The sequence below is a fragment of the Bombyx mori genome, chromosome 19 (genome assembly GCF_030269925.1).
Source record: "Bombyx mori chromosome 19, ASM3026992v2".
In the NCBI taxonomy this organism is placed as follows: Eukaryota; Metazoa; Arthropoda; class Insecta; order Lepidoptera; family Bombycidae; genus Bombyx; species Bombyx mori.
This window is the reverse complement of record NC_085125.1, coordinates 10,597,203-10,614,547: the sequence shown is the minus strand read 5'-3', so window position 1 is coordinate 10,614,547 and position 17,345 is coordinate 10,597,203. Positions and strand designations below refer to the sequence as shown.

The 17,345-nt window shown below is 40.4% G+C and overlaps 2 protein-coding genes across 2 annotated transcripts; both read right to left on the bottom strand.

The window, feature by feature from the left end:
• Positions 1-4,186: 4,186 nt before the first annotated feature.
• Positions 4,187-4,926, bottom strand: LOC100862778 (putative cuticle protein CPH45). Its single transcript, NM_001257005.1, is given in 2 exon segments — positions 4,187-4,817; positions 4,893-4,926. A coding segment is annotated over 1 exon segment (498 nt). The 5' UTR covers positions 4,813-4,817; positions 4,893-4,926; the 3' UTR covers positions 4,187-4,314.
• Positions 4,927-13,743: 8,817 nt separating this feature from the next.
• On the bottom strand, positions 13,744-14,580 carry LOC101739713 (putative cuticle protein CPH40). Its single transcript, XM_004922374.4, has 2 exons — positions 14,350-14,580; positions 13,744-14,258 (listed from the first exon to the last, which is right to left on the bottom strand). Exon 2 carries the CDS (start codon positions 14,251-14,253, stop codon positions 13,807-13,809), a length of 447 nt encoding a protein of 148 aa, XP_004922431.1. The 5' UTR covers positions 14,254-14,258; positions 14,350-14,580; the 3' UTR covers positions 13,744-13,806.
• Positions 14,581-17,345: the final 2,765 nt, after the last annotated feature.

Here is a 17,345-nt window from a genome sequence, read left to right as displayed (position 1 = left end):
TTGGGAGTCCTCAACAGAGCGAAGCGGTATTTCACGCCTGGGCAGAGACTTGCGCTTTATAAACCGCAGGTCCGGCCTCGCGTGGAGTACTGCTCTCACCTCTGGGCCGGGGCTCCCAAATACTAGCTACTTCTGTTTGACTCCATACAGAAATGGGCTGTTCGGATGGTCGATAGTCCCGCTCTCGCGGATCGCTTGAAACCTCTGGGTCTCTGGAGGGACTTCGGTTCTCTCTGTGTTTTATACCGTATGGTCCATGGGGAATGCTCTGAGGAATTATTCGAGATGATCCCCTCATCTCCTTTTTATCATCGCACCTCCCGTCATCGGAGCAGAGTTCATCCATATTATCTGGAACCACTGCGTTCATCGACAGTGCGTTTAAAAAGATCTTTTTTGCCACGTACCATCCGGCTTTGGAATGAACTCCCCTCCACAGTGTTTTCCGAGCGCTATGACATGTCCTTCTTCAAACGAGGCTTGCGGAGAGTACTTAATGGTACGAGGGCGGCACTGAAAATTTCGGGAATTAACGAAGTGACACAACATTTCTATTTAAAAATGTATTTATTGCTTTTCGAAGTATTCTCCGCGAAATTTGACACATTTTTCCATACGATGGAACCAATCATTGAAGCAACCATTCCATTCGGAAGTTGGGGTCTCCAAAATGGCCGTTTTGTAGGCGTCCACAGCTTCTTCAGGTGATGAAAATCTCTGTCCACGCAATTTATTCTTTATTTTAGGGAAAGTGTAGAAATCATTAGGGCTTAGGTCGGGGCTGTACGGCGGATGGTCTAATAATTCTATGTTTTCTTGCTCTAAAAACTCTTTTGTTCTGTGCGCGGTGTGAGAACTCGCATTGTCGTGATGGAGGATGATGCGGCGGTTGCAGTTCTCTTTACGGAGATCAGAAACGACCTGTGGCAAATAAATGCTAGCATACCATTCTGCATTAACCGTTCTTTGTCCCTCAAGAGGAATAGTCGTAACATGGCCGGTTTTGGAGACAAACATGGCCACCTTTTTTTTTGCAACACTCCGTGAACGAACAATTTTTGTTGGCTTTAACTCATTTTCGAACACCCAAACTCGTGACTGGTTTTTTTGTTTCGGGTTCGTACGCGTATATCCAGGATTCGTCACCTGATACAATGTTGTATACAGCATTTGAGGATCCTGCGTGGAATCTTTCGAGAGTTCTGACGCACCAAGTAACGCGAGCCGCTTTTTGCTCTTCACAGAGCGAATGCGGTATCCATCGGGAAAACAACTTTTTTACACCTAATTGTTCATGCAAGATTATTTGTATTTGACTCATGCCAATGTCTAAAGTTGCCTGAATTTCGCGGTATGTCACATGTCGATCTTCCTCAATCAGCTTACGCACAGCATCAACGTTTTCTTGGGTGACTGCAGTTTTTGGACGACCTTGACGGGGATCATCACTGAGCTTGACACGTCCACGTTGAAACTCAGCAAACCAGCGATAAATTGTGGTTTTGGATGGGGCTTCATCACCAAATGCAGAAATCATCCGGTCAACACACTGTTTTTGTGTTAAACCACTTCGAAAGTCATAATAAATCATCACTCTTGAATTTTCTCGAGTCAATTCCATTTTCTCAACGACTTAACAAGTTTGACAAAACCCCGTGACAAGACCGAGAATCTTTTTTTAAATAAATAAATGGTATTCGATTTTTAAAACCAAGGAGTTTTCAATTAAAAAGATTTTAATATAACAGGAACAGTGGAAATATTCCATTCCCGATACTTTTAGTGCAGCCTAGTAGGCAGCGGCTTGGCTCTGCCCCTGGCATTGCTGACGTCCATGAGCGACGGTGACCACTTACCATCAAGTGGGCCTTATGCTCGTCTGCATACAAAGGCAATAAAAAAAATGTTTTATTTGTGTATTTTTATTTAATTTTATCTATTTTAATTCGTACATTTGGCTTCGCAAATAAGTTTGTTTAATTGAAATCATCAGTTGTACGGTAGCATGCAGGTAGCAGAAAGTACGGTAGCATGAGAAGTCATGGAAAGCTATCCGATTTGCGTATGCTGATGAAAACATAGGCTAGCTGATCACCTAAATGCATAATAATAACTTTCAGTTGTGTACTAGACCACTGAAAATTCAAAAGAATTTGCAAGATTGAACCTCCAATAATTTAGTGCGTTAATAGTCGATACAAGTAAACAAACGTTCAAAAATTTCAATCGTTTACTTATTTATTTGAGAGGTAAATGTAGTCATCGAGATGAAATCCTGTTCCATGGATATGTCAAACTTTTTTATATATTGTATTTATCGGTTCAGGTTACATCGGTCTTGAGAGATTACTGGCCTTAACCGACCAAAACCGTTCTACACGGGAGCCTCGTACTCATCATACGGGACTTCTTGTCGAACCGCTCTTTTCGATATCGAGTAGAAGGGGCCCGCTCCTCCCCGCAACCACTCACGGCTGGAGTCCCGCAAGGCTCCGTTCTCTCTTCGCTCCTATTTAGTTTATTCGCTGACGACACAACCGTTTCCTACTCGAGTAGAAACAAGTCCCTAATCGCGAGTAAGCTCCAGAGCGCAATGTTAACCCTCGGATCTTTGCATTAGACGCCTTCAGCTCTAACACTAGGAGCAGGCTTAGGGTCCCCGGTAACCGTACTCGTCGAACTCGACAAAGAGGTCGACGTGCAACCTAACCCATGCATCGGCCGCTGAGTTTCTCGCCGGATCTTCTCAGCGGGTCGCGATTCCGATCCCTTAGTAGATTTATTCGCGAAGCAGTTACTCTTGAGTTGTTAGGTTTCCTTCGGGGGCGCTCGAGCAGCTGTTAGCAAATCCCACCCCTCCTGGCTCAGCCTTTGCTTGCTTACCTGTCCTTGTGGAACTAGAAAGGCCTCCGGGCCACCAGTAATCCTTCAATCATAAAAAAAGATTACTGGTTCGAGTACGTGGCTAATGATTTTGAAAGCTGCCTTTCAAACGATGTCGTAATCTCAACTATATTGTTTAACGGTGATTCCACCGGAATAAGTGACTGCTTCGGGGACCATTGCACCTTTTTATACACTTGTAGGATGACGAGTATATAGTCAAACTGATGGTGTGTGGTTTTCGTTGCTCATAGACGTCAGCAATACCAGGGGCACACCGAAGCCGCTGCCAATACAGCCCAAATGAGCTTACAATACTTCGAAACACATCTATTAACCATCACTATTAGAAACCACTATTAACCATTATTGCAGTCGAGTCGATTGCAATCCCTTAACACTCAAAATCCAGCGTCCTCCTACACTAACAACTCGCTGAATTCTTCGTTGGGTCGCGATTCCGATCTCGTAGTATGTAAATGCACTTGGAAAGCAGCTGCCCTTGAGCTGTTAGCGAAGCTAAGGGGGCTGGAATGCATGCTTACAACCCCTCGCCTCTTAGTTGAGCCCTCGAGTTTGCTCACCCGTTCTAGTTAGGCGGCCAAGGTCTTTAGGCCAACGTGGCAGACAGTGTGTTTCGTGGAGAGTAAGCCTAATAGTAAGAGAGTAAGCTTGAAATGAGTCTGTCATCTCTTTTTACCAACGCAAAACTCGTCGTTGGAGCAAAATTTATTCATACTAACGGAAGCACTACGCTCATCCAGAGTGAGTTGTTCCCAGAGATCTTTTATGTCACTTATTATCTGGCTTTGGAGTAAGAAAATACCCCGAAGTTTCCTCCTTGCGCTAAAAAGTATTATGACATGGTTTTTTCAAAGGAGGTTTAAGAGGATCCTTGAGCGGTATATAGCGACATCAATGTGTCCCTGCAGTTGCAGATTTCCAGGCAGTCAGTGACAATGACCACTGAGCAATTGAAAGATTTAAAAACTACATAAAACTGTTGAGGATTCAAAATTTAAGTATTATAATTTAATTTAAATTCAATGTGAGTTTATAGAATGAATTTACGCTATTTTTGAAGATCCGTATGCTGAATATCCTTCACAAAGTTACTCACTTCACGAATCGAAGCCGGTACGCACGAAATATTTCTATCTGTAAGATTTTTTTTTTATTGCCTTTATAGGCAGACGAGCGTACGGACCACCTGATGGTAAGTGGTTACCGTCGCCCATGGACTTCAGCAATGCCAGGAGCAGAGCCAAGCCGCTGCCTACTGCAATGATGAATTGAAACTATATTTTTTTATAACAGATCTTTATTAACCGAAATTAATCTTTAAGAATAAATGTGTGAAGAATATTTATGAATTGTTTTGTATTAATTACTTAAAATTTTAACAATATCAGTTGTCATATTATCTAGTACTCATTGGGGGTTGGGAAGGTCGGGGGCACCGATGATGACGGGTGACACAGGCGTAGGTTCAATAGGAGCCACAATCACGGGCTCAGGAAGAACAATGGCGGGATCAGCAATGATTACGGGCGTAACTTCAGGACCATCAACAACGATTACGGGATCAGGTTTGATTTCGCTTTCCTCATCAACGATCACTGGCTCGGGATTTATTTCGACGGGAGAGGGAGTTAATGCTTGGTTTACATTAACAATAATCTGAACTAGGGGAGAAGCCTGGCCGGGGGCGATGGGACCAATGACGACTGGGGAAGGAGGAACGGGGAAGTCGACGATAGCGGGTCCGTTGTCGATTGGCTCGAATTCGTTGATGATTGCAGGTTCGACGTCGATAGGCTCGTGTAGGATGGGAACAGGGCCGCCCAAGCCAGGCGTCACCAGGCCGCGGTTGGCAGGCACGGCGGAAGCCATGGCGACTATGGTAGCGACAGTGATCAGGAATTTCATCTTTGCTGTTGGAAATAGATTTATTTAGCAATCGTTTCTCAGATCAAAACCGAATCACAACATAAAACTTTTCAGCTTACCTTCGCGATTGCTCTTCCAAACAAAGAATGAAATTTAGTTGTAGATGCAGATGTTTTATACATTTTTTTATCGTTTAATATTAGTGTTGGAGTCATAGATTAAGTCAGTTTATGAAATAATCTTCCGAATTGGTCAATTAAAAGCAATTTTACAAGGTGTAGTACTTGTGACGTATGTTTATTGCCGATTTCGTGAATTAAAACTTCAAAAGGGACTTTGGTCTGCCTTTGGTAAGTGCTTCTTAGACTGTGTGCCCACAACCACGCCGGAAAAGAGAAAAAAGAAGTACCTACCATACAAAATATCTTGACTTTCCGATCACTGCCATAGTTTTAAAGTTTTCTGGAATGTTCGGTTCTATTAACTGGACTATCATTATCATCATATTTTATCTAACATACATTTTCATGTCGTTTGTTACCTGTATAATTTTAAGTAATAGTAAAAATTTTAAAACAAATTGTATTAGTGTGTGTAGGGAGAGAGATATTTTAGACAACAATTTTTTTTTTTATAATTGTTTACTTCCTCATGTCTTTCTGATGATTATTAAGTCCGTTGAGTTATTCCCTAAATTGGACTCGTAAGAGTTTTTTTATATATTGGGTACCAACATGTTACACATCAGCACAGAACATTACAGGTATCATATGCATTGATTTCACACTAAATGCTAACACAATTACAGGTACCGACATTGAAAAATAAAGCGGTTCGTTGTATAAAAAAACAAAAACTATATATATTTATATATAGCGACGACGCGATATATATAGCGATAATATAACATTACATGAAGACTTTATATTATTACATATTTACTACCAAATACGCTATTAGATAATTGAAAAAGCTCATCGAGCAAGGTTGTAGACTTCTCGTCTAAAACTGTCAACAGTGCCAGCAAAAACGTCCAGAGAATACTTGTTATGCAAATTATTTAATTCCTCAACTAGTCTGCTGAGAGGCGCGTTCTTACCAAGGATGATGTAGTATCTGGGAACCCTGAACACCATCAACTTCGAAGCCCTTGTCGACGTCAGCGGCACATTAAAGTTCAGAAGAGATAAGAGATCAGGGGCATCGTATTCTCCGTTAACAAGTTTATGCAGGAACAATAGACCGAGAGTGCTTCTCCGCTCCGAAAGAGAGCTCACGTGGAAATACTTCAACCTCGCCGGGTAGCTCTGAATGGTTCTAGCAACATTGCAGGAGAAAAAAAGGTGCCATAGAAAACGCTTCTGGACCCTCTCTAAATTCTTTTTGTACACGTCGTAAAAAGGGTTCCAAGTGACACCAGTACTCCAAGGTGCTACGAACGTAAGAGTTGTAAAGTAATATTTTTGTTTCCGGTCTACTAAAGTCCCTGCTGTTCCGCAAAACAAATCCGAGGGACTTGAATGCCTTCGAAAAGATCTTTTCAATATAGACGTGAAATCTTAATACTTTGTCGACTTCTACACCGAGATCCCTAATACTATCGACCTCTTTTATGATGTTATGGTTTATAGTGTACCTAGTTGTAGTAAGTTCTAGTTTTTCTTCTGGAAAAATGAATTGAATAGCATTTGGCCGGAGGTCCATATTGTTGCGTGAACACCATGAAACCAGGCGGTCAATGTCGTTCTGCAGGAATATTAAATCCGACGCACAATTGACAATCCTGAAAATTTTCAAATCATCCGCAAACAGATAATGTCTGCAATGGTGAAAGCAATCACCAATGTCATTTATAAATATATTAAAAAATAGAGAACCGAGATGGGATCCCTGTGGCACGCTAGAGGGTGTCGAGAAAGGGTCAGAAAAAAAACCCGACGCTACGACCATTGGTTGCCGGGCTGAGAGATACGATGAACACCAGCTCAGCAATGGCTCAGCGGCGCCGTTATCAAAGAGCTTCTGCAAAATGATTCTGTGATTCACGCGATCAAACGCTAAAATCGGTGTACACAGCATCAACAGTCGAGCGCCTGTCGACCTCAACAGCAATTTCGTTAATGAGAGATGTCAAGTTTGTTGACGAAGATCTAGACTTCGTGAAACCATGTTGATGAGGGCTGATTAGATTTTTGAAATGCCAAGCCAAAATCGGGTGGAGAAGTTGCTCAAAAGTCTTTGCGAATACAGCAAGAATTGAAATAGGTCGGTAGTTCCTGATAAGATCCTTCGGGCCGTCCTTAGGCACAGGAACAGTCAACGCCAGATTCCAATCGCTTGGGAAAACACCGGTTATTAACGGTTTGTTGTATATAAGACGCAACGGGTGAGCAAGTACTGTTTTTTTTTTCCACAGGAGAAATTCGCCGTATTCCCACCCGCACGAGCAAGTACTGTAGCGCATCTAGAAACAAATACTGCAGGAAGGCCATCCGAACCAGCTCCCTTATTCAGATCAAGTTTTTTTATAGCTGTGATTGTGTGGAACCATCTGTATGGTTTTGTTGTTGTATTGATCCATTTAATTTTTTTGTGAAATTTAATTACTCTCGTGTCCCTTGGTTCTCTTAACAAAATAAAACAATGGAAGTTTCCAGAATATGATCAGGTTTTTTTGAAATTAAGAAACCGTTTGTTATCCTTCATCTCTTTTATTAACAATCGCCCTTGACAGCTTTTCGATAAATTAAAATTACACGAAAGCGAAGACAGTAAAATACTGAGAATTTGTATTAAAAAACTGAATTGAATTAAAGAAAATGAATGAATTTTACGTGAAGCTTTAAATTATTTTATAAATAACTAATCGTCCACTATTATCGATGTTATTATAGCATGGTGATGTCACATTGAGTGCGTACATGACAATTTCGTTATCCAATTTAGTGCCACTGGATTTAATGAAGTATTATCATCAATGGCGGGTAATAAGTTTTATTGAGTGCAATTTGAGACACGTTTTTACGGTGTTCAGAAAAGGTATTTAGTTAGCAAACGTTGAAAACTGAATTACAGAATGACTCGGGTTAGCCATGATTGTTTGCAAAGCACCAGTGTGATTGGAAAAGAGGCAGACCGTGTTTTTGTTGCAGACAGTCGTCGACTATATGTTGACATTTTTTGTTACTATGTAATAACTGGAGCCCGTAAATTTCACAAAGATAATGCCAACGCTCACTTTGAAACAAGAACCGAAAGAATCAATTGCAAGTAATATGTAGGTTCTTTTAGAGAGAATGTTTCAATATGTTTAAATAGGACGCTGGTACTTTTTTTTGGCTTCTATTATCAAGCCTATCAATAGACTGAATCTGCGTCAGTTGCTTGTTTTTCCTTGCTAAAATAATTACCACTCAGGATAATAAATACACAACATGATACACTCCTAACATTGCGTACACTATCTAGCGTATGCAAAAATAGTATTCAATTGTAAATTTTATATCATAATTCGATACAATAAACATTCAGTGATAAGAACGAATAAGCCTTCAATAAAATAAGTCACGCTATTATTGTGCGGGATTTTCGTCGTATCAATTCATTCAGTAAAAAATTCGTTTTTTTACCTAAATCTCAGAAATAATAATGCTACTACAATTCTGGGAGAGAAACAGACGCAAGGTACAGAGTCAAATGAAATAACACTGCGGAGAGTACTTAATGGTAGGCAGCGGCTTGGCTCTACCCCTGGCATTGATGACGTCCATGAGCGACGGTGACCGCTTACCATCAGGCGGGCCGTATGGCCGGGTGGGCGTCTGCCTACAAAGGCAATAAAAAATAAAACGCTTGTGTATGAGATAAAAAAAAAAAATGTGTGCGTGTACTAGTGTACACACGTAAGAAGTGAAACATTAATGCTATCCCTACTCCGTTGGAGAAAGTGAAAGTACTCTTCGTCTGAACCAACCGTGGTAGGGGCAAGAAAAAGATGGCGCGTAACGGAAAAATGTGACGCGTAACCGAAAAATGTGACGGTAAATTTTTTTCCAACGCCGATAAAGAAGTTTCACTTCAAAAATTCACAAAGAGTTTTAGGCATCACGGATAAATGAATTAATTAATTATTTTTCTCAGTAGTATACGATTTTATAATGTCAGCCTATTTGACGAATATCAAGTATGCTGACGATGTCTTCCTTGTCAGTAACACAGCCGAGATTAAATGACAACAGCAAAGAAGATATTGTCTGATGCGTCCGAAGATGTTGAAAGAAGATTATTTGTGGCATTTAAGGCAAATATGAAATTCATTCATCAACAAAGTTTAGATAAGTAAGCTCTTTATTAATAACAATATCAATAACTTATGACGTATGGGATTTAAATTCGTTATTATGTAAAACTTGTAATTTATCTTTGAAATTAATTGTAACAGAACCACTAGTAATAAAGAGTGAATCCAAAGATCAATTTATTGTATTTTTAAAATCCCTTTTTTTCATATCCATTAGCTTTTCTTTGCTTAGATGTGTGGACGAGCTCGTGGCCCAACTGGTGGTAAATGGTTTCCGGAGCCTATAGACTTCTACAATGCAAATGTCGTCACCCACCTTGACATATGAGTTCTAATGTCTCAATTACTCGAAATACAGTACAACGACTGCCCCTACCTTCAAAACGTAACGCATTACTGCTTCACGGCAGAAATAGGCAGGGTGGTGGTACCTAACCGTGCGGACTCACAAGACGTCTTACCACAAGTAGAACGTCTTTGATATCTATCTAGTACAGACATTGATCTAGTACGTACATTTATAAAGTATAATTAAGATAACTTGTTCATTGACAGATAATTGATATTTCAATTTAAATGTAGTCATTTATTGTCTGGGCTCAAAGTTCTCCGATGAGATTGTATCGATACGACAATGTCGGAAAATAGCTAAACGAATTCATTAACGAATTTCACGATGAAAGAATAACTTCCGGCAATTAATACAAAAGCCCTCAAAACATTATATAGTTAAAATCGGGAGCGATATCTTAACGTGGCTTATTTTAATCGAGAATCAGTTATACGTTCTTATTATCTAGTACAATAAGAGGAGTTACGCGATATAATTGAGACTTTGACCTCAAATTCAAAGTCTCAAGTAGTAGACCAACAATAAATAATAATAAATATTTACTAACAATCACGCCACGTTAACTGGTTCCGTGATAAGTTCGTAAAGAACTTGTGTTACAGGTCTGGTACCTGTATAACGGAACGTGTATAACGGAAATAAATGTAAGATTTTTATTATACACATACATATATTTAATATACATCCATAACCCTGGAAAAGTCATTTATATTTATCATACAAATATCTTTCCTTGGCGGGATTCGAACCCGCGACCTCCTTATAGTAAAATAATATCAATGATATTAGTTTCTGATGATAATGAGCAATTTTCTGTGTAAACGAAGAGGTCCCAAGCGGTGGTCCAATGAACACAGTTCTTCATTGGGTAATAAAGGCCTGAACTTAGGTAATACAATCCAATTAATTAGTTAGTTTTAGATCATTGGAATCGGTGCTTTAGGCAATAAAATTGACTCTATGCCTGACTATGTTCCGATCTGTTGCATGATATTAATTAAATAAACATTTTAACGACGTATTTGGCTAAAATATCCGGCCGGCATCGTTCTGTTATGAATTTTTTTAAATAGTCCACCTGTCATCATAGCTTTTGCAACAGCACCGTAATATCGGGAACTCATTATATCTGAAAATTATCGCAAGAACCCTTTACACAGTTTACTTACTAACACTCAAGGGCAATTACAATATAAAACGTATATGTTTTATATTGTAATTGCCCTTGAGTGTTTAGATATCATTATCAGGGCCGAAATCCATCCTAATCTGAGCTATTTTCTTTGAACTTAAATTAACTTCCTTACAGTAATGAATATTATCTTCCAGTTTTGGCTTATGTCGCAGTATTTTTTTTTTATTGCCCTTGTAGGCAGACGAGCATACAACGCTCCTGGTGGTGAGTGGTTACCGCCCTTGGACTTCGGCAATACTAGAGGCAGAGCCAAGCCGCTGCCTACCATTAAGTATTCTCTACAAGCCTTGTTTGAAGAAGGACATGTCATAGCGCTCGGGAAATACCGTGGAGGGGAGCTCATTCCAAAGCCGAATGGTACGTGGCAAAAAATATCTTTGGAAACGGATGGATGGATTGGAAATGGATGAACGCAGTGGCTCCAGGTGGTATGGATGAACTCTACTCCGGTGGCGGGCGGTGCGATGGTAAAACCGATATGATGGGATCATCTCAAACAATTCCTCAGAGCATTCCTTATACGGTACAAAATAAAGAGAGAAACGAAGTCCCTCCGCAGACCCAGAGGTTCCAAGCGATGGAGTCAAATAGAAGTAGCTAGTATTGGGCGCCCCGGCCCAGAGGTGGGAGCAGTACTCCACGTGATGCCTTGGATGTGATGTGCTTTATAAAGTAGAAGTCTTTGTCCATGCGTGAAGTACCGCTTCACTCTGTTGAGGACTCCCCGCATTTTGGCCGCCCGTGACTGCGAAATTGGACATCGCTCGAAATGTCGACTCCAAGTATCCCGGTACTCGTGGAAGTTTGCAGGGACACTCCTCGGAATTGCGGCACCATGACAAAGGGCTCCTTCTTCGTAGTGAACCCGCAAACTTATGTCTTCAATGGGTTGAATTGAACTAAGTTCGATTCACTCCACTCGTTGACTCGCCTCAAAGAGTTCTTCACTTTGGATTCAAGTTCTAAGCTCTCACGTCTCTCTTGCACCACGCTCTGAGAAAGATTCTAATGCCCGATATATCATACATCCGTATAGCAATGTATGCCATCAATAAATAGCATGTTATTGATATGCAGGATCAAAAGTGTTAGGGATAGCACCGAGCCTTGTGGAAATCCAGCGTTAATGGTCATGGTATCGGAGCAGCAGCCTTCTACAACGACAATGATGCCCCGACCAACCAAAAAGTCCCTCGGGGATTCTGTAAGATAGTAATTTCGATAGAAGTGTCCTATACCAGACCCTGTCGAAGGTCTTCGTGAGATCAAAGCTTACAGCGAGAGCCTCGCTCTTGCTCTCCAAGGTTTCAGCCCACTTGTGAGTAAGGTATACAAGAAGATCGTCAGCTGAGCGACCATGACTGGAACCGTACTGTCGGTCACTGATCAACTGACGATCGCATATACTGACCACTTGAGGTGTGCGGCATCCCCACTGGCATTATTATACCAGGGTCTGCTGCGACCCCCGACGCGCACCTCAGAGGGAATAAATAATTCCATCCCCTAGAGCACCACGACTTTAAGACGGTCCGCACAGACGTCAGAGAAAAAGTAGAATCGCCCCCATGGGTAGGATGCGTAAAATTCACACTATACATTCCAATCTGCTGACTTAAACTGCCAAACTTTTCGATACCCAGTCGTCGACTTTTTTTTTATTGCTTAGATGGGTGGAAGAGCTCACACCTGGTGTTAAGTTGTTACTGGAGCCCATAGACATCTAGAACGTAAATGCGCCACCCACCTTGAGATATAAGTTCTAAGGTCTTAAGTATAGTTACAACGGCTGCCCCACCCTTCAAACCGAAACGCATTACTGCTTCACGGCAGAAATAGACAGGGTGGTGGTGCCCACCCGCGCGGACTCACAAGAGGTCCTACCACCAGTCCTGCCACGAGAGGTAGTATTGCAGCACGCATAAGGCAATGATCAGACGATCCAAACGGAGCGTCAATCAACACACTGTATCCGGCTGGGTCAGTAGTCAGCAGAAGGTCCAAAAGAAGGCTCGTGCCAATATCTGTTATGTGATAAGGGTGGCGTGGGTGATTTCGATAATTGTCTTTTCTTTTTTTTTTTCGAAAGGGTAGACTTCCCGAATGGTCCTGTAATCATCAAGATCTGATGATGGGATGAGAAATTCAAAAAAATCTATAACTTTCAAAGACTAAGTTGTTGATTGTTGATGCCCATTGAAGTGATTTGGGTGTTTCTTGTTATTCTTATTTTTCTGTGCCGCCGCGCACTGGCCCGCACACGTAAATCAATATTACGCTTGATCATTATTTTGCTGCGATGTTATTTTAAAGCTGCGATATCTTATACTCATTAAAATAGTCATAGGTACTTAAATAGTCATAAGTGAGGGAAAATTTCTTTAAAATTTAATTCTTGTAAAGACTTGTAACGTTTTTTATTGGATATAAGGTTAAATATCATCTATATAAAAAAACAAAATGTGTGCAATTCACACGTGGTAGAAGTGAAACCTTCCAAAATTAAAATACAATTATCCTAAACGTCTTAAGTATATGTAAAATTTTGTCATTAGTAAATAATTGTAAGGTAGCGCCCTCTGTGAATTGATATTTTAATTTCACGTATAATCCTAAATTAAAATTCACTACAAGAGCTTTCATACACACGTTAGTATTAAAAAATCTCACAGACGGCGCTGTATTAAATAGTATGTATATTTCTGTCTCATTCTTTGCTGGCTTCATCCTACACATTTTTGTATTTGTGTGTGTTTTGTACCTGTCGTTTTTTCCGTTGCATCCGGTTTGAAATCACAACGATTCTAAAGAAGTTTTCACTTCAAAAACACCTTCACAAATAATGCTTTAATTTAGAACAAATTTGGTTAGCATAAAAAACGTTATAGTGAGCCTTAACCTTAAATTATAGACATATGCTGTCACGGACTTTTTTTTAGAACTTTTAAAGGGGAACAATTTTGTCATACATTATTTTACCGTTTCCGGAGCGCACGCAGCGGATGCTCTCAAAAGGGAAAAAACCCCGATAGCCTTCCTCAATAAATGAGCTAACTAACACTGAAAGAATTTTCAGACCTGAGAGATGTAAGCCTGGTAGGATTTTAAATGAGCAGATTAATGTAATTATAAAATTGTTAGTTTATTTTATTTTCATCGAAACGAGAATAAATTTTGTACATTCGTTTAGTTGAGTTCCTCGGGGAGGGTGACGGCGGGAGCGGGAATGATGGGAGTGCCAATGATGACGGGGGCGACGGGGATGGGGTTGATGGGAGCAACGATGACGGGCTCAGGGACAGGGACAATGGGGCCCTCTTCAGCCTCTTCGGCGACAATAACGGGGTCGGGCTTGATTTCAGCGGGTCCATCAGAAACACCAGCGGGAACGTTGACGTTCACGATGAGCTGCACAAGAGGAGAGGCACCGGAGGGAACAGCAGGTCCAACGACAACAGGAGTGGGCTTCACGGGAGCAGTCACTACACCACCGTCAGTGATAGGGATGTCTACGTAGGCGGGTTCGGTGTCGATGGGTTCGTAGGTGTCGACGAGTGCCGGTCCAACGGAAATAGGTTCAAAGACACGGGCCGAAGCCACGGCGATCAGGGCGAAGGCAACGAGGAATTTCATTTTGGCTGAAAACAGAAATTTACATAACGAGGACGGTGAATTATAACCAAATACTAGAGATTAATTTTTTAATATTCTATAAAAGTAACTACTTACGTTTTCAATTGTGTAGATCCAACTAATGTCTGGTAGGAAGGTGAGATAGATTTTATACTAAAACCTGTTCACTTATCTTATTCAGTTAATGGTTTGATTATGGAATAAAGGTAATATATAGGATAAAGATTATTTAATTGATTTATACCATCAGTATATACTCTTATCAAATTTCGCGCTGCATACATTCCTTAAATTCACAGCCAATGTCTATAAAATCTGTCTGGCTCTATACGTATGAGTAATAACACGCGCAATAATTGCATCTTGTACAATTTAACCACCCAAAAACTTAACTTTAACGCTCACTACTCGGGGTTACAAGAGGAGATAGCCCATAGACCAGGACGTAACTGGCGCACACCATCTCGGAACTTGATGTGAAACATTAAATTTAATTATTTAACGGCTATCCAAATCTACAGATTAGTGGAGAGTACTTAACGCGGTAGGCAGCGGCTTGGCTCTGCCCCTGGCATTGCTGAATTCCATGGGCGAAGGTAACCACTCGCCATCAGGTGGGCCATACGCTCGTCAGCATACAAGGACAATTAAAAAAAAAATAATAATTAATTATTACTACTTCGTGGCCGAGATAGACAGGAAGGTGGTACTGACTACCTGTGGACATACAATAAGCTCTATCACAATAAATTCCAGTTGGTGATCTGAATACGTTGACATAAAAGTTGTTATATCAATGATAACCTTTCAGCACTGTGGAGTATCAGTTTGTCTGAGTGAATAGAAAAGAGAAAACTCGTTGTACGCACTACGATGGACATTTATAATGTTAAGTCGGTACTTGTAAAGCCATCGGTCGTTAAACAGCCAAAACAGATATTTAAACTGGACCATCCCTTGAATGTTCTCGAACATTTTGGACATAATCGAAACGAATTTAAAAGCGTAGCGTAGACGACTTGAAGACAATTCCATTTGAAGCGAAACACCTGTTGGCGCGGTTGCGGTGAGATGTTGGTGCAAGGCTTATCAGATTAAAGTGGACTGTATGTAGGAATGTATTTACAACTGGTTTATTAATCGGATTAAATTTTTGTACAGTTTTATGGAACGGACATGCGTTTTTTCGTTGCTGCACATAGTTTTATCTCGAAAGTCTCCACTCCATGCCTTTCCTCCGCTTCCGCGGCAGTGAGGGAAATAGGGTTTCGAACATGCTCCGCAGGCTGAAGAACTTCAAATTTTGTCTGGTAGCGGACATATGTTGTTATAAGCGCGTCGTATAAGACCTATCTTAGGTACCTAGGACAAAGACGAACAATGCGTCCTAGCAGCCACATATCAGGTGGTATTACTTTTTCCTCGATATCAACCATCATGTCCTTTTTGAAGTCTCCCTTTTGAGCCATTTCATTTTTTGTTGTAGCCACACGACGTATCCATTGGAGAATCGCTCCCAAAAATGCTGCTTATGGTACTCGATACGCTAGAATCGCTTAAGAGAGTTAAAGCTGAATGGTTTGCTAAATTAGGCTGAGATACAAAAAGTAAAGATCGTCCTATTAGATTAGATAATAGTCCGAAGGATCATATGACAGAGGAATGAGGGGCCTTGAATTCAGAGGCTTCAATTTGAGTTAATAAAGTCGACATTTCTTCAAATGTGAGATGTGTTGAGCCTAAAAATGATCTAAAAATTACCTGTTAAAATAATCACCTCATCAAGAAGGTGAAGAAGTGAATTGTGACAGTGAAGTGTACCTTAACTGTTGTAATAATTTAATTGAGTTTTAATTAGTATTTCAGTGAATAGTTGTATTTACCCTGAGCCCCAGCTCCTACCAGTACTTATCATAATTATTTAAAATGTAGAAACCCTGAGTTTGCTTGTGAAATTAACGAAATGTTCCTTGTAAAAACATGTCGATTTAAAACCGACATGTGAAGACCGAATTTAATAAAAGAAAAATGATTTTGCAATTTCGGTGCAATGCAGAAATATACTAAGTATCTACAGTCGGCATCAATGCGCCATTACGATAAAGCGGCATGAATACCGCCGGTAACTACATAGCCGATCCTGCGGACTAAATGGTAAACAGTTGACGTCGCCCAAAATACGTCATCTCGGATGCTCCTGATCCACTAACGGTGCTTTTAGGTACCCCAAGCACTGGTAATTGTTTCGTCGAACCCGTCGCTTGCGACGAAGGGCTCGGCGAGTAAATTAACCCACAGACACAGCCCCCTGTTTCTCGCCGGATCTTCTCAGTGGCTTGCGTTTCCGATTCGGTAGTAGATTCTGCGAAGCACGGCTCTTGCTAGGGCTAGTGTTAGCAACACTCCCGATTTGAACCCCGTGAGCTGACCTACTCGCCCGGTTACGCTGACATAGCCTCTAAAGGTCATCAACTTAGGTAGAAAAAAATATATATATTAAATTGAAAGGGTTCGTGTTAGCAACATCGTCAGGTTTGAGCCCCGTGAGCTCACTCACCTACTAGCCCGGCGACGCTGACATGGTCTCTAGACCATCAGCTTAGGTAAGAAAAAAAAAAGGTAAAAAGAATGAAGTCGGCTAGAGCGATATCTGTGGAATAACGTGGTTGCTCGATCATATTTGTTAAACTTTGGTCAAAAATACGTTCATAATAATAGCCTTGTACGAAGGCACATTATCCTGATGCAAAATCTAAGGTTTTTATTTCTTAAATATGACCTTTTTGTTGATTTTTCCCTCTTCAATGATGGGAAACCCTCAAATAATATTTATTATATTCAAATATATATGAAAACAATTAATTAACTCGGTTCGCTATTTACGTATTTTTTTTTAGTTTTTGAATTACGTTTACTATAATATTTTATTAAATACAGAATAATAAATGTTTATACAACATTTTGTAATCACCAGATATGACGTATTCTATCAATAAAATAACATTATCTTTATTTTAATTAATCCACATTAATTCTTCTATAAAATAAGTTACCTCGTCATACCACGACATTATTTTTTTTTACCTAAAGGA

Excerpts from the sequence above, each read along its gene's own strand:
- LOC101739713 (XM_004922374.4), bottom strand. The coding sequence starts at position 14,253 with ATGAAATTCCTCGTTGCCTTCGCCCTGATCGCCGTGGCTTCGGCCCGT.